Genomic DNA, 23,356 nt, shown 5'->3' with positions numbered 1-23,356 from the left:
CAGGTTACATAGATGTCTCTCCAGCTGCAAAGCGGATCCCTTCCAGGAAGCTGATGCCCGTCATCTTGACATCAGATCATATTGGATGTGCTGAATATGGCTTGAAGTAAGGCAGACCCTGATGCTGGGAAAGATTGAAGGCAGGAGGAGAAGGGGACGAGATGGATGGCATCACCAACTCAATGGACATGAATCTGAGCAAACTCCAGGAGATGGTGAAGGACAGGGAAGCCTGGCATGTTGTAGTCCATGGGGTGCCAAAGAGTCAGACACGATTGAGTGACTTAGCAACAAAGACTCCACCTGTAGCTTCTAGGTGGTGGAAGGGGTCTTGGCTTCGGGACATGATGTATGGCTCAGTGACTCCTCAAGGGGCAAGTGAAGCTGTCACATTCCCATGTGGCATGGTTCTCATGTCCTCTGACCCTTCGCCCATCTCTGGCAGGCTCAGGAGCCACTCTTGGCATCACCAGACAAGTCACGGAAAGGCAGCCCCGTGGGAACAGTGAGTATCTCTGGGGAATGGCTGGAAAGCTCCCTCAGGAGGAATGCAGGGGGCACAGGTGACCGTCCCAGTAGCTATTGGTTTCCACTTGGCCTCCTGCTCAGCTCTTCCCAGCCTCAGGGAGAGGAGGGGGATATATTTAGAAACTCCTGATCCTGTTGTTGCACAGCCGCTGACATCCACAGCTCTGCCTTAGTGGACAGAAACTGTACATGCTGCTTCGGGCTGAGTCCAGAACAGTTTTCCAAACCTCTTTGACCACAGAACCCCATCCCCTCTTTCCTAAGGGAGCATCTCACAGTGTTCCAGGGAACATGCTTTGAGGAAAGATCCTGAATGGTGACTTTGAACTGATTTCTGAGTACATGATGGATCACTGCCAAAAAACAGAACAGCTGCTAAAATCATCCTAGAAAATAAATTAACTGAGGGCTTTTTATGTGCCAGGCACTGTAGCAAGCATGTTGCTAGGATTTTGTATTTACATCTCACTACACCCCTATGAAGGAAGAGTGATTAGCCCCATTTTACAGATAAAGAAATCCAGGCACAGAGACCTTAATGAAGTCTCCCAGGGTCACCAAAGTAGTGAGTGGTGGAGCAGCCCATTTGTCAGCAGCTGCACTCCCGTAGGAGGATGAGGGCAGGGGTCCCAGACCCGGGCTCGGGTGACACGTTAGAGCCACCCGGATGCCTTGCAAAAGTACAATGCCCAGACACAACCCAGAGCGATTAAACCAGAATCTTCGCGGGTGGGCTCAGGCACCTTTGAAAGTTCCCCAGACTGTCCTAATGTGCAGCCAAGGCTGAGACCAGCAGATTAAAGCAGAGATTGGCAAACCATGGCCTGGGGTCCAAGTACAACCCACTGCATGTTTCTGTGTAGTCTGCAAGTTAAGAGGTCTTCACATTTTAAAATGAAAATCAAAAGAATAACCATATGTGACAAGTGATATTATCTGAAATTCTGTGTTCATAAATAGCTTCATTGGAACACAGCCTATAATATTAATATTTATCTGGCCCTTTATGATAAGTTTGTTGAACCCTGGATTCAAGGATATTGGCTTATGCACCAGCAAAAGAAATTTAAGGCAGACCTAAGGAAGTACTTCTGGCAGAGAGGTCTGTTAAACACAGAGAGGGCCTTGGGACCCCTAACTCTGGAGTTAAGAGAATTCCACTCACTTTGCCTTTGCAAATGCAAAATGGAAGCAGCTAGGGCAAAGCCATAGGCCCTGAATTTCTAGCCATGGAGCTCCCTTGGTAGGCACTGATAGCTCCACTGAGCCTTCCACTTTGTCCTAATTTTTTGTGTTTCCATCATTGATGGCCAGGGCCACCCTCAGCACTGCTCGCCACACACCTCCCCACCACCACCAGATGAAAGCAATTCTGGGTTCTCTGCCTGCAGCCACCCCTGCTAGGGTTATATCATGACCTCAAATCGGCCACCCCATATGAGGCACACAGCACAGGCCTTGTCTGGTCTCAAACAGACAAGACTGCAGGTGGATTCAATTTTCAAATAGCCGGCTTTGATCTCTTGCGGTCCTCCCCTCCCTAAGATTCCCATGCCTCTGAACTTGAATAAGGAGAAAAGAGCCGGTGTATTTGGTTTCTTCTAGATCTGTTTGCCTTCCTCGGTGCCATACCCCTGACCCCAACTGATTTTCCCAATGGAGTAAACAGCCCTGGCATCCTGTGGGTGTGGTCCCTCCGGCTGCGGTCCAGGCCAGCGAGGCATCTGGAGAGGGAAGGTTTGCAACCTTGTTTGCCTTGGACCTGAGGGTTGGTCAGGAGTGAGATGCCAGGTGGAGGGATTTAAGTGACTCTCCTGAGGTGGCCACTATAGAGTCACATCAGCTCAGAAAGGTGTTTAGGTGGTCTGTGATGGATGCAGTTAGATGTCCCCAACTCCTCAGTACACTCTGTTGAAGAAGTGTAGACCTATAGACCTGGGATGGTCTCTGGGGGACCTAGAACCACTAAGACGTATACAAAGTGGGTGCCAACTGGCAATGTGTGTTTTTGAGTCCATGCTTGCATTAGATTCTCAAAGGTCATGAACTCCAAAAGCCAAAGAACCCCTGGGGTGGCAGCTTTCAGGCCCCTCCAAAGTACACATCCCAGGATGGGGTGAGCAGGGCCATAGACATAAGGAACAGCTTTACCGTTTCCCTTAAACACTTCCAGTCTCAGAACACCAGTTCGCCAATCTGCCCAAATCCTGCCTTGTAAGCAAGCAGGTGCTTAATGCACGTTTTCTTTTTTCTTTTTCTTTTAAACGATACACTTTTGTCCAGAGAAGGAAGAGAATTGTCTGTTATTCCAGCCTTCACCACAGCAAAAGGAACCACCAGGGAATGCGTGTCTCTCACCAAAAGCCATGGAGAACTTGGAATGAGTCCTTGGTTGTGGAAGAGCAAGGATGTGAACCTTGGAGCTGGGCAGACCCACGTTCAGATGCGGGCTCCACTCCTGACTCCTCGGGACCTGGTGCTTTCAGTGGGGTCCCGGGTCACCAGGAGCATCAGCAATCCCTGAACCTTGTTAGAAATGCAGAATCGACTGAATTGGAATCTGCATTTTAACCAGATCCCTGGGGATTCCTACACAAGGTGAAGGTTTGAGGAGCATTGACCTGGGACCCTGGACAAGATCATTTAAGCCTGCCTCAGTTTCCTCACTTGTAAAATGGTGATTATGCCTACTTTAAAAGGTCATGTGATAAACGAGATAACGTATGGCCCGCGTTTAGCACAGTGCCTGGTACATAGGAGGTGCTTCGGTATTCATCTCCCGCCTTTTGGTTCCCCAGTCTCTCCAGAAGTTTCCATTCTTTTCCAGCTCAAAAGCCTCTTCCTTTGGAAACTTGAAACCGTTGCAGTGCTGCTGTCGGACGATAGAGGGCACTCTCGACATTGCCAACACGGAGAACACGGACACCGGGATGCGCAGGCAGTGTGGGTCTCCCGTCCGCCCTGGGGTGGGTGCAGGTGTGCTGCTGCTCGGCTGCTGGGGAGGGGCAGTTCGTCCAGTGCTCGGGACAGAGCGTCCTGGATCTGAGCCTGCAGCCTCAGTCAGCTGGTCCCGCATTTGATCTGCCACCGCTAGTTATAAACAAACTGCCCGGCTTCTCCAAACCTCCGGAGCTCAGTCCCCAGGCCGGTGCGGAGGCGCCGCGCGCGGGCAGCTAAACGTTAATGAAAGACCCCTGGTCGCCGTTGGCCGTTTCGGGCTCCACGCAGCGCCCCTTTCTCCGGGTGACCCTGCGGTTCCGGTGGAATTTGGCGTAGCAGCGCAGCCCTGAGCGAAGAGAGGCAAGGGGGGTCAAACGTGAGACCAGTCAGTTCCCCGCCCCCGCCCGGCCTCGCACCGTTTCACTATCACTGCCTTCTTTTTTTCTGCCCTACAACCAATCCATCCCCCGCACAGCAGCCTGAATGGGTTTAAAAAAGAGAATCACAGATGGAGAAGAGTGAACAGATGGAGCACAGGAGATATTTAGGACCACGAAACTATTTTGTGCGATACTATCTATAATGCTGGATAATGTCTAGTCTTTGTCAAAACCCAAGGAATGTGCAACACAAAGAGTGTACACTAATGTAAATTATGGACTTAAGAATGTACCACTATTGGTTCACCAATCTTAGAAAGTGTACCACACTAATGTAAGATAACAGGGGAAACTGTTGGGGGAGGCATATGAGACTGCTGTATTTTCTGTCTAATCTTCCTGTAAACCTAAAACGACTCTAAAAATAGTCTATTAAAATTATTTTTAAAAGGAATGCAGGGCTTCCCTGGTAGTGCAATGGTAAAGATTCTGTGTTCCTAATGCAGGGAGCTTGGGTTTGATCCCTGGTCAGGGAACTAAGATCCCACATGCCATGCAGCACAGCAAATAATAATAATAATAAATAAAAGAGATTCAGATTCTGCCCTTCCCTATAAAACCTCCCATGGCTCCCCACTGCACTCCAAAGGAGATCTAAACTGCTTCCCCTGGCTTGCAGGACTCTCTGGCACCTGCCCTGCCCCCTGTCTGCTCTCTTTACCTCCCACTCCTCCTCACTCTAACTCCAGCCACACCTAGTCTTAGCACTTTTCCTCATACACCCCACCATTTCCAGCCTCAGGGCCTTTGCTGTTCTCACAGCCAGAAATCCCTTCCTGAAGCTCTTGGCATAACTGCTCCTTCACAGTCCCTTCTCAAAGGAACCCCCCCGACCACCTTAATTAGAGTAGGAGTGGCCCTCTTGGCCCACCAGTGGGAGGGGTTCCTGCTTGGGCTAACTCATGGCCCATGATAGACATCCCCTGGCATACATGAGTAGGCATGTTTTTCATTTCAGGCCACATCCTCCCGGGACTTCCCTGGGTCCAGTGGTTAAGAATTCACCTTGCAGTTCAAGGGATGTGGGTTTGATCCCTGATTGGGGAACTAAGATTCCACATGCCATGGAGCAACTAAGCTCTCGCCACAACTACTGAGTCTAAGAGCCACAATTAGAGAGTCCATATGCCACAATGAAGATCATGTGTGCTGCAACTAAGACATCAATGCAGCCAAAAAAAAGAAAAAAAAAAAGGCCATATCTTCCAGATTCGGGGTAGGGGGTTAGGGAAGGAGATGTCAGTGTGGTCGGAGCAATCTCTACATTTCCGGTTAGGAGTGGCCACAGGGAAAGGGGCCGTCACCAATTTAAGATCTGCTTATGTCACTGTCAAGAGAATACAGAAATTGCTCTGAAGTTTGTGCTTAGGGGTCTAGAACCAACACGTGGATCACTGAGCCTTCAGATCTGTGGCTACATGAGTGACACTTGGGAGGGGCAGGGGATCATGAATAGGAGTGGATGGTAGCCATAGAAGCCCTTCTGGAACCCTCCAGGCTGGCCTAGACTGCTGGACTTCAGCTCTGGGACCTGAATCCAACATTTCAGAATTTCTCAGAAGTACCTCAGGACTCTTGGTCCTCATGAGGGTTCCTGGCACCACTTGGATCCTTCTGCTGTAGCATCTGGGCGACAATCTCTTCCTGGACCATCTTTAAGGAGCTGTCATTTCCACTCAATTTCTTTTTTTTTTTTTTTCCCCAGAGTCTGAGTCTCCAGAGAGGAAACGAGAGTTTTTGCGGGACTGACCAGGATGGGAGGGACCAGGGAAATGAGCAGATGGGGCTTTGACTGCACAGTTATCTTTTGAAGGCCTGAAACGCTGCCCCCTCCTAACTGAGGCCCAGGGGAGGAAGGAAGCATGGCTTCCCTGGCAGAGGGCTGCCCACTGAGCATCCAGCAGGGCACCAACTGGGCATGTGCAGCAGTAGGGCCACATCCCACTCACCTGGGCAGGCTGGACCTGGAGGTCCTGGTGCTAATTCCAGGCTCCCTGGACTGGAGTGCCTTCCAGCCTGCTATGCACTTCAGTCTCCTCCTCCGCCAAATGAGCCCCCACCTTGCACACAGGCAAAAGAAGGCGGCTTCTCAGCATCTCCACCCCTGCCTGCCTCCATCCCCTCACCTCCTAGCTCGTCCCTGCGTCTCCAGTCCTGCCCCGCACAGTCCTGCAGCCAGAGTGAGATGGTATACTCAAAAGTCAGACCAGGTCATTCCCTTTCTTAAAACCTGCTGAGAGACTTCCCTGATGGTCCAGGGGTTAAGAATCTGTCTTGCAATACAGGAGACATGGGTTCGATCCCTGGTGGGCAAACAAGGATCCCACCTGTGGCAGAGCAACTAAGACTGATGCAGCCAAATAATAAATACTAAAAAAAAGAAAAAAAAAAAACAAACAAACAACCTGCCGACATCTTCCCATGACAATGTAAATGAAGTCCTGATCCTACCCCCCAGCTTCTCCCATCTCCTCTTGTGCCACCGTGTGGCTGCTGTGTGCCAGGCGCACTAGAACATGCCAGCCTTGCTCCTGTCTGAGGTCCTTGCCTTTGCTCTGCTGCTTGTCTGGGACTCTCCCTTCCTATCCCACTTCTCATCTTCAGGTGGCTAGTTCTGCTGTCCGCTCCTGTCCATCCTTTCTAAAATAATTCCCAGGCCAGCCTGAATTACTGTCTTTACAGTTCTACTCCTTTTTACAGACATCTAATTATTTGCTTGTGTGTGTTTGTGTGTGTTAGTTGCTCAGTTGTGTCCGACTCTTTGAGACTGTAGAGTACAGTCCCATGGACTGTAGGCTGCCAGGCTCCTCTGTCCAAAGAATGTTCTAGGCAAGGATACTGGAGGGGGTTGCCATTTCCTTCTCCAGGGGATCTTCCCAAGCCAGGCATTGAACCCGGGTCTCCTGCATTGCAGGCATATGCTTTACCATCTGAGCTACTAGGGAAGCCCAGTTATTTGCTAACTGTCACTCATCTCATTAGAATGGAATCCATGGGTGGAGAACTTGTTGGTTCTCTTCACCCCTAAATCCCCAATGTCTTGATCAGAACTTGGTGCATAGTAGGCACTCCGGAAATATGTCTTGACCAACTGGACAAATGGATAATTGGACTGAAGCAGCTTTATTGCTCTCACAGGAGATAACTTTTGAGGCTAATGTGAGCAAAAATAGGGTGTGTACCTCAGGACGGTTCACAAAGGGACAAAGGTCAAACCCCTCACCCCCCAGAGAAGTGAACCTTGGAGGTGGGATGACATCCAGTAATTATTGTGCATTTTCGGTATTTTGGTTTTAAAAGAATACTTATCTCTTAGATGCATATATGGAAATATTCACAGGTAAAATATCTAAATTCTTAGGAGTTGCTTCAAAATCCTATTGCCCCCCTCAAAAAAATCCTATTGCAGTGGGGGAACTGGAGGGGGTGGGGACAGCACAGATTGGCCGTGAATGAGAATTACTGAAACTGGATGATAGGAAATGGGGGTTCTTCATACTATTCTGATGACTTTAATATGTATTTGAAAATTTTCAGAATACACAATTTAAAATATTTCCCCCACTTTTCTAGCTACATAGGTTTGCGCAAGTGACTTAATCTTTCTGTGCCTCAGTTTACTTTTGTGTGAAATGGGGAGAATGATAGCTCCCTTCTGAGATGGTTGTGAGGATTGAGGAGCTAACAGGTAGAGTGCTTAGCACAGAGCTGGGTACATCGAGGCACACCTGGGCAGAAGGGCACACACTGTTCCAGGTGGGAGCTCAGAGGAGGTAAAGAGGGAGCCAGCTGGGTAAGAGCCTCCTTCCTTGGGAAAGTGCTGGGAAATTCACTCCCCAACCCTTGTTATCACACTTGGAATGTCTCCCCTGGAATAGAATTCTGGTGTGAAAGCACCAGCCTTCTCAGGTTTGATCTTCTTTTAAAAGATACGCTTCTCTCTCCTCCCTTCTCCTGTCTCCAGATCATGGGAGATCATACCAGCTTGTATTTCAGGAGGTGATAAAAGCAAATCTGAGCAGCGATGCCAGCAATGGAGACTAAATGAATTCACAGATTGGGAAAGCACTGAGCAAAGCTGTTCCTGCTGGTGTCTTCAGTTCCCCAGGGATTCTCTCACCTCCTTCTCTGCCCACCCCTGCCTCGAGGAGAATGGGAGGTGGTAAGGTTCTCGGTGCCGAGGGAGCCCCGGCATCTGGCCTCACCTTCCACGCACATGCAGTCGTCAAAGCATTTGTTGTTCAGGCCTCGGTTGTGGGGCGTGCAGAGATGCTCCCGGAGGTCGCAGCAGGTCCCTGCCCACATGGCAAGCACATGCGGTCAGCCGTGCCGAGCAGACGCCCCCTGCCACCCCATACACGCTCCCGCTGGACAGGAGATCCATCATCTCCATGGCGGGGCTGCCCCTGGCCGGGTGGACCATCTGGTGCACAAGCCTCCCAGCCGGAACCACCAACGGATGTCCTGGCCGAGGTCCCCAGAGGGCGGGCGGCTGAGACCCTAGACGCCCCAGATGGGCAATTGACTGATCATGGGAGGAGGAAAGGCGCTGTTGATTCCCCACTGGGTGGAAAGGCTAGGGGGCCGCCAGGTGTGGAGTCAGTGTGGAGCTGGGAGGGGCTGCAGGGATCATGGACGCCAACGTCCTCTTTTGACAGATGGGGAAACAGAAGCCCCTGAGACACAGCCCCAGGCACGACCTCGCCCACCACAGAGCCAGCTCTCAGAGCCGCTGTCCAGTTGGCCCAAACTTGAGCCTTTTCTTCCTGCTCTGGGTGGAAAAACCATTTGGAAGGGAAACAGCTTGTCAGGGAGCTGGTGGTCTGGCTTACACAATGCCAAATGGTTCGGTTGCTGTTTTGTAGAATATTCTGGTTACTGAATTAACAGGATTCAAGGTGTGCCACTCGAGTCTCTGCCCTTGCAATCCACTGGCCAGGAGAGCAGTTAGCCACCAGCCCCCGCTGTTAACACCTGCAGGAGCCTCCTGGGCTGATGATGTCACACTGGGCCTGAGCAGAACAGCCCAGGCAGTGACTGGCTGCCAGGGCCTGGCAATTTCTGCACAGTGGGGGCCTCTTCTAACAGGGAGTCTTTGTTCTGGAGCTGCCCATTGGGCTGGCTGAGATTGTATCAGACTCCTGTGCATTCCTCCTTCCTCCCGCTTTCATTGTTCATAGGCCTTATCCCCCACCATCCCCAAAAACCTCCTGCCCTTCTAACTCCATCTTGGTTTCGGCTTCCCAGAAGTCCTGAGTGACCCAGTTGAGGGCTAGAGGTTTAGACCATCCATCCAAACCCCAGGCCCCTGTTCTCAGACAGTCTTGATGGGCTCAGCTGCTGAACAGGTCAGGATGTTATCAAAGCACCCACAGGAGCCCAGCAGTGTCGCTACAGGATGAGGACAGAATGAAGCCCGACAAGACGTTAGGGAGAAGTCGGGAGAAGGGTCATCCTGACTTAAGGCAGTGTGGGGCAGTGGTTCAGAACCAGCAGACTCAGGTTTGAGCCACTTCCGAGTTCTGTGATCACAGCTGAAACACTTGGCCTCTCTGAGCCTCAATTTCCTTGCCTGAAAATTGGGAATGACAGGGTCCCTCTCTGTCTGGGTTGCTGTGAGGATGAAATAGAATAAAGTATGGCAGCAACTCTCATCAAAGTGGTTGCTATTATTTACTACCCCTAAAGGATCCTGCTCATGTGTCTGGGAAGACCCACCCACTCCCACCCCCACAATGGTTCCCCCAGTGCCCTGTCTACTGCCTGGAACACGATGCTGGTTCGGTACCTGGCAGGCAGTCCTGGTGATGGTCACAGGGCTCGCCTTTAGCCGGCGATGTTTCATTCCCTTCACTGGAGAGTTTGCCGCGGTGTTTCTCTGGGGAAAACAGGACCTGTGGTCAGAGGCTGAGGCTCATCAGAGCAGAGATTAAGCACTGGATGCCAGGGTCAGAGTGCTCACACCACCACTTCCACAGTGTGGCTTGGGTAAGACATGAAGCCTCTCTGCCTTAGTTTTATCTTCTCTAAAATGGGATCAGGGGACTTCCCTGGCAGTCCAGTGGTTAAGACTCTGTGCTCCTACTGCAAGGGGCACGGGTTCTATCCCTGGTCAAGGAACTAGGATCCCATATGCCACATGGAGTGGACAAAAAAAAGGGGGGACTTCCCTGGTGGTTCTCTGGTAGCTCAGATGGTAAAGAATCTGCCTACAATGAAGGAGGCCTGGGTTCGATACCTAGATCAGGAAGATCCCCTGGAGAAGAGAATGGCAACAAACTCCAGTATTCTTGCCTAGAGACTTCCTTGGAGGGAGGAGTCTTGAGGGTCATGGGGTCCCAAAGAGTCAGACACGACTAAGCTACTAACACACACTCCCTCATGGTTCAGTGGTAAAGAATCCACCTACCAAAGTAGGAGACATGGATTCAATCCCCTGGTGAGGAAGATCCCACATGCCTCAGAGCAACTAAATTGGTGTGCTACAACTTCTGAGCCTGTGCTCTAGAGCCTGGGGAGCTACATCTACTGGAGCCCGCCTGCCCTAGAGCCAGTGCTCCCCAACGAGAGAAGCCACCGCAGTGAGCAGTCCCTGCCCCTCACCTCAACTAGAGAGTAGCCCCTGCTCTCTGCAACTAGAGAAGAGCCCAGCAGCAGCAAAGACTCAGCCAAAATAAATAAATACAAAAATTTTTAAATACTTTTAAAAAAGGCAGAGGGGATCAACAGCAGAACAGATCTGTTTTGTTTTTTTTTTCTTCAGGTTAAAGGAGTAGCTAGTTGGAATCCGTCTGGTGTGTGATGAGCACTTGAGAGCAACATGTCTATTTCAGGTATCTGTTCCCTTATAGACTCCATGCCCCTCTCACCAACTTGGACATCTGTAGGTCAGGCTGGGGTCACCAGGCCCCTATCCCAAGGCATGGTGGGGGAGGGGAGGAGCCCAGCAGGGGTATGGAGGGGTGGGCAGACGTACCTTTCTTCTTTGTGGATGGCCAGACCTCAGGCTTTAAGTCTTCATAGTCAGTCCAGTCGAACAAGGCCATGTCCAGTGTGGGCATCACCTCCCCGTCAGGCCTGGGGTGAGCCTGCAGAGGAGGGTGGAGAAGAGGGAGCCTGAAGATCCCAAAAGGTGGAAGAAGAAATGTGGGGTCCCAGGATCAGAGGGCAAAGGAGGGGCTCCTCCTAGGCCAGCTCATGGCGTGTTGGACAGCCTGCAATCTCAGCCTGGGGAATTCGAGATGGCCTCCAGGACTTGGGCTCCAGCAGCTACCTGGGCAGTGTCTTCCCAGAGCAGCCACCCCCAGGCAGGACAGCACCTATAGGCAGCTGCTGCAGTCCCCAGGGTCTCTGGGGGCTGGGGCTGGGGATGCAGCCATGTCCGCTCAGGAGGAAGCCCAGCTGCTCGCTCCCCTGTCCCTTCTCTCCCCTACAGATGTCCTCAGTTCTCCATGGCATGGCACTGTTGAGGCCATGCCCATAGCTCAGTTCTACTCTAGACCCCCTCGGCCCCACCCTTTGTGGTTTCGGGGCTGGATCTGTGCACAGTAGAACATGGGCAATAATGGCTCAGCAGTAAAGAATCCGCCTGTCATGAGAGCCACAGGAGACCTGGGTTCGATCCCTGGGTCAGGAAGATCCCCTGGAGGAGGGCATGGCAACCCACTCCAGTATTCTTGCCTGGAGAACACCATGGACAGAGGAGCCTGGCAGGCTACAGCCCATAGGGTCACAAAAAGTGGGACATGATTGAAGTGATTGAGCATGCAAGCATGCCATAGGGCTGGATTCTCAACAGATGGGCTTCAGGTAGCCCTTCAATGGCATGGATAACAGTGGATTTGTTGGAAATGGTTTATCAGGATCTCAAGGGAGTGCAAGACCCAAAAAGAGAATAAGGAAGATCTCCTGCTAAAAAAGTTTTACTTCTTCTACATATATTATTTTATTGGTTATGTTTAATGATTTTATTTTGAAAAAATGTTCAAAGCCACAGAAGAGGTGCAATGACACATTTTGTGTTAATTGCAAGAATAAATACCCTTTGTCTAGACTCACCAAGGGGTTTTCCCTGGTGGCTCACTTGGTAAAGAATTCACCTGCAATGCAGGAGACCTAGGTTCCATCCCTGGGTTGAGATGATCCGTTGGAGAAATAAATGGCAACCCACTCCAGTAGTCTTGCCTGGAAAATCCCATGGATGGAGGAGCCTGGTGGGCTACAGTCTGTGGGGTTGCAAAGAGTCGGAGACGACTTTGCGACTAAACTACCATAGACTCACCAATGGTTGGTGTGTTTGCCACATTTGCTTGCTTGCTCCCTCTCTTTTTAAAGGTCTGAAGCAGATGCGTCAAAGTGTTGACTAAAGCTTGTTAATTTTGGATTGTGGGGACATGGTTTTAGACATTATTATTCTCTGTCCTTTGCGGGATGTACAAAATTCTTCCCCCAAAGCCTGACTTTTCTAGGTTCAGAGACCAGTGTGCTGAGCTGGCACTTGATTCCTTGGCATCCCATAGAATGAGCCCCTGGACCACTGCCTGGACAGTGGCAGCACTCCCTGGACAGTGGGCCGGCTGGCCATAGCTGGGCTGGATGGGCATCAGGAGAACCAGCTTCCATCCAGCCTCATGAGCCTGGACCAACTCCCTCCTGCCCCTGTGCCTCAGTCTCCCTAAAGGTACTAGGAAGGGTTTACATGAGGTCATCCCAAGGACCCTCCCAGCCCCTTACCTGGGGCCACAGGGATGTGACCGGCAGGATCAGGGACTCTTCAGTGGCAGGTGCCTCAAAGGTGGTAAGGTAGAGTATGGTGGGGGCCAGGCTGGTGGAGGATTCCTCCATCAGAGCATCTGGGGACTGGTCTTCTGAGAGCTCCACCTTCTTCATCAGGGAGCTGGGGCCTCTGACCAAGGCTCGGCCTGAGACAAGAAGCAGGGAACACAGCGACTTTATCTGCTCATCACCCCCATCAGCCCACAGCAGGACTCACATTTTTAAAGTAGGGAAAACCACTAGACCATTCAGTTATGACCTAAATCAAATCCCTTATGATTATACAGAGGAAGTGAGAAATAGATTTAAGGTCCTGGATCTGATAGATAGAGTGCCTGATGAACTATGGAATGAGGTTCGTGACATTGTACAGGAGACAGGGATCAAGACCATCCCCATGGAAAAGAAATGCAAAAAAGCAAGATGGCTGTCTGGGGAGGCCTTACAAATGGCTGTGAAAAGAAGAGAAGTGAAAAGCAAAGGAGCAAAGGAAAGATATAAGCATCTGAATGCAGAGTTCCAAAGAATAGCAAGAAGAGATAAGAAAGCCTTCCTCAGCGATCAATGCAAAGAAATAGAGGAAAACAACAGAATGGGAAAGACTAGAGATCTCTTCAAGAAAATCAGAGATACCAAGGGGACATTTCATGCAAAGATGGGCTCGATAAAGGACAGAAATGGTAAGGACCTAACAGAAGCAGAAGATACTAAGAAGAGATGGCAAGAATACACGGAAGAACTGTACAAAAAAGATCTTCATGACCCAGATAATCATGATGGTGTGATCACTGACCTAGAGCCAGACATCCTGGAATGTGAAGTCAAGTGGGCCTTAGAAAGCATCACTATGAACAAAGCTAGTGGAGGTGATGGAATTCCAGTTGAGCTATTTCAAGTCCTGAAAGATGATGCTGTGAAAGTGCTGCACTCAATATGCCAGCGAATCTGGAAAACTCAGCAGTGGCCACAGGACTGGAAAAGGTCAGTTTTCATTCCAATCCCAAAGAAAGGCAATGCCAAAGAATGCTCAAACTACCGCACAATTGCACTCATCTCACACGCTAGTAAAATGCTCAAAATTCTCCAAGCCAGGCTTCAGCAATATGTGAACCGTGAGCTTCCTGATGTTCAAGCTGGTTTTAGAAAAGGCAGAGGAACCAGAGATCAAATTGCCAACATTCACTGGATCATGGAAAAAGCAAGAGAGTTCCAGAAAAACATCTATTTCTGCTTTATTGACTATGCCAAAGCCTTTGACTGTGTGGATCACAATAAACTATGGAAAATTCTGAAAGAGATGGGAATACCAGACCACCTGACCTGCCTCTTGAGAAATTTGTATGCAGGTCAGAAAGCAACAGTTAGAACTGGACATGGAACAACAGACTGGTTCCAAATAGGAAAAGGAGTATGTCAAGGCTGTATATTGTCACCCTGCTTATTTAACTTATATGCAGAGTACATCATGAGAAACGCTGGGCTGGAAGAAGCACAAGCTGGAATCAAGATTGCAGGAAGAAATATCAATAACCTCAGATATGCAGATGACACCACCCTTATGGCAGAAAGTGAAGAGGAACTAAAAAGCCTCTTGATGAAAGTGAAAGTGGAGAGTGAAAAAGTTGTCTTGAAGCTCAACATTCAGAAAACGAAGATTATGGCATCCGGTCCCATCACTTCATGGAAAATAGATGGGGAAACAGTGTCAGACTTTATTTTTTGGGGCTCCAAAATCACTGCAGATGGTAACTGCAGCCATGAAATTAAAAGACGCTTACTTCTTGGAAGGAAAGTTATGACCAAACTAGATAACCTATTCAAAAGCAGAGACATTACTTTGCCAACAAAGGTCCATCTAGTCAAGGCTATGGTTTTTCCTGTGGTCACGTATGGATGTGAGAGTTGGACTGTGAAGAAGGCTGAGCGCCAAAGAATTGATGCTTTTGAACTGTGGTGTTGGAGAAGACTCTCGAGAGTCCCTTGGACTGCAAGGAGATCCAACCAGTCCATTCTGAAGGAGATCAGCCCTGGGATTTCTTTGGAAGGAATGATGCTAAAGCTGAAACTCCAGTACTTTGGCCACCTCATGCGAAGGGTTGACTCATTGGAAAAGACCCTGATGCCGGGAGGGATTGGGGGCAGGAGGAGAAGGGGACGACAGAGGATGAGATGGCTGGAAGGCATCACTGACTCGATGGACGTGAGTCTGAGTGAACTCCAGGAGTTGGTGATGGTCAGGGAGGCCTGGCATGCCGCGATTCATGGGGTCGCAAAGAGTCGGACACGACTGAGCAACTGAACTGAACTGAGGGGGCAGCAGGAACCATAGGAAAAGTTATTGGCTCAACCAGCATCCCCGCTGCCCACCCTCCTGGGGAGGGGGCTGGAAACAGGAGGCTGGGGGCATGATAAGGCGGAATGTCTAGGATGAACTTGCAGTGTTGCTGGGGATTCTCCCTCTAAAACAACATTCCAGCAAGTCCAAGTCCAGCTTGATGGCGTGCAGCCAGGGATGTAAGTGCAACGAATGGAAACCAGTAAGATTAACCATGGAAGGCTTCCTGGAGGAGGTGAAGTCTGAGTAGGGGAGTAAGGTGATGAGGCTGAGAGGCATTGCAGAGGGGAGAGGCCTTTGAGAAGGCTGGGAAGTGAGAGCTCCCTACGTGGTGATGATGACCCTGCTTGCTGAGCACATGCTGCAGCTGGGACCATGCTGCATGCTGGGTCCTGCTTTATAAGCGTTATTTCACCTAACCTTTGCAGGAGCTCTGAGAGGTAGATACTCTTTCAGTCTCATCTACAGGGAAGGAAACTAAAGCACAAGGAGGTTAGGTGACTTGCCTGAGGTGCACAGCCAGTGAGTATTGAAATCTAAATTTGAACCCAGGTCCATCTAATGCAGAATCAGTACTTTTAACCACTGATGCAGCCTTCCAAGATACACGGGTATGGGGTAGGATGAGTTTGAGGGGGAAAGTGTGCAGGGTTGGGGGGTGGTCAGGAACCAGCTTCCCTGGTGGTTCAGTCGGTACAGTCTGCCTGCAATGCAGGAGACCTGGGTTCAATCCCTGGGTTGGGAGGATTTCCTGGAGAAGAAAATAGCAACCCATTCCAGGATTCTTGCCTGGAAAATTCCATGGACAGAGAAGCCTGATGGGCTACAGTCCATGAGGTCACAAAGAGTAGGACACGACTGAGTGACTAACACACATGCGCACACAGGAGCCAGGAGGCTTCAAGAAAAGCTAGAGGGCCCACGCTTATGCTTGCCTCTTTTTCTCAGACAAGAGCTGACTTTAAGGTTGGTTGGGTCCATTGGGGCCACCCCACCCTCCTGAGATGAATCCAGCCTGAGCTCTAGATGCCCACTGTCCCCTCCTCCACTCACTCACTCTTGTGGGAGGGCCCCATTGGTCCACTGGAGCCGGGACTGGAGCTGGGCTGGGCTGAGTCCATGCAGGGTGTATGCCTTCCAGTTTGGCATCAAGGATATCACCACCCTCACACCAACCTGACACATGATCCCCAGGGGTGGGAGGCTGAGAATCTAACCTGGGCTCCCCTCTTCTGACTGTGTTTTGTCCACCTGAGGGGTTTCAGTGGGCCTGGCAAGGAAACAAGCCTCAGTTGTTTGCAGAAGAAAAGGGGACTGAGGCTCCATCACCCACTTCCTGCAGAACCCCGCCCCCATCTATGCCTGCGGCTCTTGGCCCGCCCCTAGAGGCAGTCTTGTCACACAGAGACTTGAAGCTGAGGCTGCCTGCCTGGGCTCTCGCCAGGGGAGACTGGGGAGGGGTCAGCTGGGTGGAGATGCTGAAACATGTTGTTCTGGGGAGTCTGGAGCTCACAGGGGATTTGGGAACATGAAGGACAGTAAGGAGGCTGGACTCTTGAGAGTCTCTTGGACAGCAAGGAGATCAAACCCAGTCAATCCTAAAGGAAATCAACCCTGAATATTCATTGGAAGGACTGATGCTGAAGCTGAAGCTCCAATACTTTGGCCACCTGATGCAAAGAGCCTACTCATTGGAAAAGACCCTGATGCTGGGAAAAATTGAGAGCAAGAGGAGAAGGGGATGACAGAGGATGAGATGGCTGGATGGCATCACTAGCTTAATGGACATGAGTTTGAGATGTCCGGGAGATAGTGAAGGACAGGGAAGCCTGGCATGCTGCAGTCCATGGGGTCACAAAGAGTCGGACACGACTGAGTGACTGAACAACAACAACAAATAAGGATGGGGAGGAAACTCCATCAACAAACAGGGCAGAGGCAGGAGAAATAAGGACGTGACCGCTCTCCTTTGGTCAGCCATGTCCAGGTCAGAGGACATGGGTGGATTCAGCATTGAGAGAAAGTTGAGAATTAACTACTGAATAGAAACAACCACTGCTGCTGCCCCTGCCAAATGACAGGCACTGTTCTAGGTACTCCAGATAGCAAGATTTCTCTGAGTCTACCGTGAGGATAAGAGGGGGTCTTGCCTTAATTTTGCAGAAACCAAGGCACAGAAAGGTGACTTGCCAGGAAGTCATGGAGCCAGAATCTGAATTGGGGCAGATCTGGCTTCAGAGTCTAAGCTCTTGGCCTCTGCTCTGTGTTTCAGCGCTGATTAAGTGATGTGCTTGGGAGGCACTGAATTGTCCCATCTCTGCTCAGGACTTATAATAGGATGGATTTAGGCCAGACACAAGGTAGAACTTCCTGAATCAGGAGGATCTATGGATAAGACTGAGCTCCTATGGCTACATATCCTTCTCTTCCTCCCCTGCTCCACCCTGACTCCGGGCTTTCCCAGCACCTCTTCTTACCAGATCCCTCTGAATCTAGTGAGACCCCTCTCTTCCTCTGAGGGTCCACAACCTGCCCTCTTTGGGGCATCCAGTTGTCCTCCCAGGAAGCTCCTGCCATTGACCCCACCCCCAGCCTCTATGTCCGTCACCTGAAGTCCGTCCCCTTGGTCATTTGGGTCTGACCCCCTTCCCCCACTGCCCCCCTCCCCCCATTGTAGGGCCCCACCCCCTCGCAGACCTCCAGCTACCTCTGTGCAGCCTCAATCTCTCCTTCCGTCTCTTGTGATCCCTGCCTCGTTTCTTCACCCTCTCTGACCCTGGAGCCTGGCTCTCTTTCTCGGGGTAGGGCCGAGTCAGCCCCCGGAGCAGACCTTTGTCCTGCAGCAGACCTGCAGGACTCGGCCCACGCAGCAGCCCCTCTGCCCCTGGGAGCCTGGAGGCCTGCCTGGTGGCAGTGACCACAGCCCCATCCTGGGTCCAGCCAGGTGTGCCTTGGCCCCGCTCTTTCTTGCCCAGGCCCCGACGACGGTGGTGGCTGGCCTGAGGCGTCCACAGTGCTGGTCCCGAGAGGTCGATGTGATTCTCTGGGAGGTTCTGAGCAGAGCTTCCGGGTCCCAGGGAGCCTGCCAGGCTCAGCTCCAGGAGCAGGAGGAGGGTGAGGAGCAGCATGGGGGCAGCGTGGGTGGTGGGCTCAGCTGAGGGCTTCTTCCTGCAAGAAAAGTAGGACCATGAGGGGGCAGCTCTGCAGCCCTCCTCCTCCACATCCACAGTCCTCTCATTCACACTCTTCTTTTATAAGTTGCTTACTTACATTTATTTTTATTTATTTAGCTATTAGCCATGCCGCAAGGCATACGGGATCTTAGTTTCCCAACCAGGGATCGAACCCATGCCCCCTGCCATGGAAGCATGCAGTCTTAACAACTGGACCACCAGGGCCGTCCCCCACTAACTCACACTGTTATAGCCCCATCTGTTTCAACAGGGATGGAGGGGGACTTTGATCTTCCCCCCACCCAGGGGACATTTGGCAACACGTGGAAACATTTTAGGTGGCCCAAACTAGCACTACTGACTTTACTGGGTGGAGGCCAGCGATGCTGCTAAATACCTTGCAATGCACAGGACTGTCCCGGCCCAGAAAGACCACAGTGCCGAAGCTGAGAATCCCTGGGTTTCAGTAGTTTCTTTAAGAAACACCCAGGTTCCAGTCTAGATTCCTTTCTTCTGTGCAAACCTCTGCCTTGGGCTAAGTTCCCAGGAATGAGCTGAGTCCCTCCAAGCTCAGAAATAGGCTTATAGTCCCAGAAACTTGACTCAAAGCCTAAAATCAAACAAATGAAATAAAAGCATTTGAGCACGTGCTGTAAGAAAGAATCGTGTTCCATGCTTGGTTTGCGTGTCTATCACTTGGTCCTTTCACCGACTCTCTGAAGTGGGGCCTATTATTTTCTGAAGTGGAAATTAAGGCTCAGAGAGGCTGAGTCACATGGAGTAAGTGGCATTTAGTCATTGCTCAGCCTGTGCCCTGAGCCCCCATGTGCTGTTCCTGGACAGCCCAGCCTCGCCTTCTCTCTTCCTCCAAGTTCCAGGCAGGTTCTGACAGGGCCGGCACTGTCCCTCCTGGGTCTGGGGGACGGGGGGCGCTTTGGAGGCTGGACTCTGACCCTGCAGGGTGGGGTGAACTACCTCTGACCTCCCCTGGGGACAGCCTGTCCTTCTGCACTGGAACTGGGGGCATCTCATGGGACCTCACTGCTACCCTCTTTGCACTGGAGGAAGAGTCAAAATTCCCGAATGTTCCAGAAGAACTTGGAGCTAAGGCTCAGGAGAAGTGTGGCTGGGGGACAGTGGGGATGTCCCCTCCCCTCCCCCACAGTCCTCCCTTCTCCCCTCGACCCCACCAGCCTCACCACATCCCAGGCGAGTTGGGCACCAGGTTAGCTGGGCTGATTGAATTTTTACAGCCTCCCCGGGTCCCCTGCGTATTCCATTAAGCTCGCAAAGGTGCTTACACAAACCGTCTCATGATTTGTGGCCTTATAATTGCCCAAGGCTGAGGAAAGGTTGATGGCCTGGGGACCTCGGCCAGCAGCTCTCCCTCCAGCCCCCTCAGTTCCTGCAGCCTCCGCCATGGCCATTCCGCCCCAAGTTCACCGTTAGCTAACCCCAAGTGAGGGGCCCTTGAAGCGGGCAGGGAGGGCAGGCTGACCGGCTTGGGGAGGAGTTGGCAGGGGGAAGCAGAGGGAGAGAAACAGCTCCTCCCCAACCTTGCCTGGTCACTGGCCTCCCTTCCTTCCCTTCATTCCCGCCTGGCATGTCCTAGTCCCCGGGGAGGCTCGGGCCCTGGCTTCCTCCTCCCTGGGCTCTGCCTCGCCAGCCTTTCCATAATGAGAGCCCTGGAGGCCGGTGCTCAGGCGGGCCTGCACTCCAGAGGCAGCCAGGTGGGAGGAGGAGGGGCCCTTTGAGGGGCTTGTCAGTCAAGCATTGTTCTGCTCCGGGAGACCCTTCAAACCCTATTTCCAAGCCTCAGGCAGATGCCAGGCTGCATTTACCAGACTCCACCTTCCTCTCCCTGTGACTGAGGGAGGTGGAGTCTGTGTTGGATGCTGTTCCCCACCCAGCCCCCACTTCTGTCCTGCAGGGACATCACATGGACAGCCTGGGAGAAACCCACAGAGCGCCTCCATCGACAGGGAACCTTTGGGGCGTTGGGCAGGGAGTAGAATCCCTCCATCTTGAGGGTAGAGAGAAGCAAGGTGAGTCACCCAAAAAGTGCAGGCAAGAGACCAGATGAGTCTTGGTGAGGGGTGAGCAGCTGCATGTCGTGTAGGGGCAGCTTGCTGTCCCTGTGGACACACATGAGGCCAATAAATGACTCAGAACTGGCCTCTGAGCTCGGTGACCAGCCCTGGCACTAGTCCCAGAGGACAGCATCTCCCCTGCAGAGCCAGGAGCTGAAGCCCAGCCCCACCTCAACTTTAGACAACCCCCTGCATCACAACTCCATCCACACTTGCCATCTCTCCCATCCACACTTGCCATCTCTCCCAATGAAGTCCTGATACCAAGCCCTTGCTGGTGACCATGGGTCTGTTCACTGTACCCAGGAACCCCAACTTCAGTGCCATCTTTGTTCCCTGCCCGCTTTGCACCCCACAAATCATGTATGGGGCCAACCTGAAGCAGGAAAGGGAGGATTTCAGCATGCGGGCCATCCCCTTCCTCAGACTTTTATTGGTACCATCCTGCCCCTGGCCATAGCCCATACTGCTGCCAAACTACTCTGATCTTGCTTACAACTGTCCCTGGCTCCCTATTCCGTTCCCATTTAACCACAGACTCCTCACCCTGGCACTCAAGATCTTGTGTAACATGGCCCCAACCTAATTGTGCAGCCCTGCCTTCTATATCCTCCCCATCACAGCCAATAGAGATTATTCCCTGGGCCTTGAACACCCCCATCCTGCATCTTTCTTGTCTCTCTATTCTCGCTGATGCTACTCTATGGAAATCTTTCCTGTCCTCTGGGACTCGTCCCAAATGTCCCCTCTGACAGAAAGCCTTTTCTAGTTCCCCACTGAGATACAGTTCCCTCCTCAGGGATCCCACACAGCTCTGCCCAGATCATTTCCTGCTGGGCCAATCAGACCCCAGACTAGACAGGAAGTTCTGTCCCCCTTTTCCTTCTGTTCCTGTCACATTTACAAGGCTCTGCAAATAATAGGCACTTGTAACTTTGGGCTTCCCTGGTGGCTCAGTGGTAAAGAACCCACCTGCCAATGCAGGAGATGCGGGTTTGATCCTTAGGTCAGGAAGATCCCCTGGAGAAGGAAATGGCAACCCACTCCAATATTCCTGCCTGGGAAATCCCATGGACAGAGGAGCCTGGCGAGCTACGGAGACACAAAGAGTTGGACACACTAAGAGACTAAACAACAACTATGGATCAGAATGGACTCAAACTGATATCTGAGCCCAAGATCATACATAAATTCCCAGGGAGGGTGTATATGTGTGTGTGTGTGTGAGTGTGTGTGTGTGTGAGTGTGTGTGTGTCTGAGTGTGTGTGTGTGTGTCTGAGTGTGTGTGTGAATATGTGTGTGTGAGTGTGTGTGTATGTGTGTGTGTGTGTGTGTCTGTGTGTGTGTGTCTGAGTGTGTGTGTGTGTGTGTCTGAGTGTGTGTGTGTGTGTGTGTGACAGAGAGAGAATGAGAGAGAGCGAGCATGCTGGACTGAGAGCTGGGGATCCCGGAGTTTCTTTGCCCTGAAGACAGCATGGAGTCCTCTTTCCAAGCCCACAGGATTTGTACTTGAATCTTGGCACAGTGCAGCAGCCAAGATGCCAATCTGGCAAAGATCCGCTTAGGAAACGCGGGCTGCTACAGGAGTTGTGCCAAGGATCCACAGCGATGAGGGCTCCGATCCATTTCTACCGCTCAGGAAGCCAGTTGGAGGCTGCCTCCCAAGGCACCAAGCAGCCAGGAGAGAAGCGGCAGCAGGTGCCCCGTCTCCCCGGGGTCCCCATCAGCCCTGGGTGGTTCTGCCTGTGGTTTGCACACAAAACCTACTCTTCTGGGCCTGGGTCTGGTTTACTTAGGACTAGGGACGCTCAGCAGCACTTGAGGGACAGAAGGGCCATCCACACCCAGAGATAGCTCTCTCACAACAGAGATCTAATAGTGGCTCCTTAAAACCTAAACTAAGCTAGAGCAATCGTCACCACAGGAGCTGCCGTTCCCTGAGCGGCTGGGAAGCCAGGCTCTGACAAGCTTATTTCATCCATTTTTTATTGCATCCTCTCAACTGCCCTGCATACGGCAGGTGGTTCTCCATATTTTTAAAATGAGAAAACCCGGGCTCTGGGAGAGTGAGCCACAAGCACAAGGTGACAGAGCTGGTGAGTGACGAAGCCCCCCTCGGGGTCTGGGCTTTCTCTGCACCCAGCACACACGGACAGTCAAGTCCTTGCACCCCCTCACCCATCGTCTGAGCTTCAGTGGGGGGTTGCTTGCCTCTCCCATGTAATCTCCTGCCATTGCTGTGAGTGTAGTCAGGGCCCAGGAGCCAGGCCAGGCTCTGGCAGCTGAGAAGAGGAAACTGACAAAGGAGGAGGAAGGGGTTTGTTTCAAGCCCTCATCCTGTCCCCATACTGTGTGGAGTTAAACTGCCAGCGAGGTCTCCATCCAGAAGCCTGCAGGGATGCAGTGTCACATGCAAATGAAGGCAGTTAATGGAGTCTGGAGCCTGCTTTGACTCCTGAGCCCCCACCCCCTCTCCCCACAACAGCCTTGCATTTAGGGGCCAGGAGACTAGGTGGAGGCTCCTGCCTACCCGCCTGGCAGACAACCCTGGGGCCTGAATTCCTCCTTTACTGATCAGCTCACCCGATGCTTGATGGGTTGGAGGGGAGAGGGGGGCAGGTGGGGGGTGGGAGGTGGGAGCAGGGCTGGCTGAAAAGGGTTAGATGGGAATCCCAGGCCAGGGATATCAGTGAGGCTCTGATGGAGCTGAGGGGTTATGACACTCAGTCCAGGCTGTGAGCCAGACAACCACCCACTGGGAGAACTTAGCTATCAACCCCCACCCTTTCACCCTGGATCTCCATCTTGAGTGTGAAAGTGACACATTTGAGCGACCATATTTGGTAGACATGTTTCAGGAATTCTCTAAGCATTTGATTCTAGCCTTAATTTTTAAATGTTTTAAAACTATTTTGCAAGCTGCAAGTCGCTCAGTCATGTCAAACTCTTTGCGACCCCATGGACTATACAGTCCATGGAATTCTCTAGGCCAGAATATTGGAGTGGGTGCCCTTTACCTTCTCTAGAGGATCTTCCCAACCCAGGTCTCCCACACTGCAGGTGGATTCTTTACCA

The 23,356-nt window shown here is 51.6% G+C and overlaps 1 protein-coding gene across 1 annotated transcript; it reads right to left on the bottom strand.

The window, feature by feature from the left end:
- Window positions 1-208: 208 nt before the first annotated feature.
- DRAXIN (dorsal inhibitory axon guidance protein) lies at window positions 209-18,146 on the bottom strand. The gene is made up of 6 exons (XM_025285889.3): window positions 17,726-18,146; window positions 12,642-12,829; window positions 10,885-10,996; window positions 9,697-9,786; window positions 8,114-8,203; window positions 209-3,814 (listed from the first exon to the last, which is right to left on the bottom strand). The coding sequence occupies exons 1-6, from the start codon at window positions 18,144-18,146 to the stop codon at window positions 3,702-3,704; spliced, it is 1,014 nt and encodes a 337-aa protein (XP_025141674.1). The 3' UTR covers window positions 209-3,701.
- Window positions 18,147-23,356: the final 5,210 nt, after the last annotated feature.

Source organism: Bubalus bubalis, chromosome 5 (assembly GCF_019923935.1).
Source record: "Bubalus bubalis isolate 160015118507 breed Murrah chromosome 5, NDDB_SH_1, whole genome shotgun sequence".
Lineage (NCBI taxonomy): Eukaryota > Metazoa > Chordata > Mammalia > Artiodactyla > Bovidae > Bubalus > Bubalus bubalis.
This window is presented reverse-complemented; position numbering and strand designations above follow the sequence as displayed.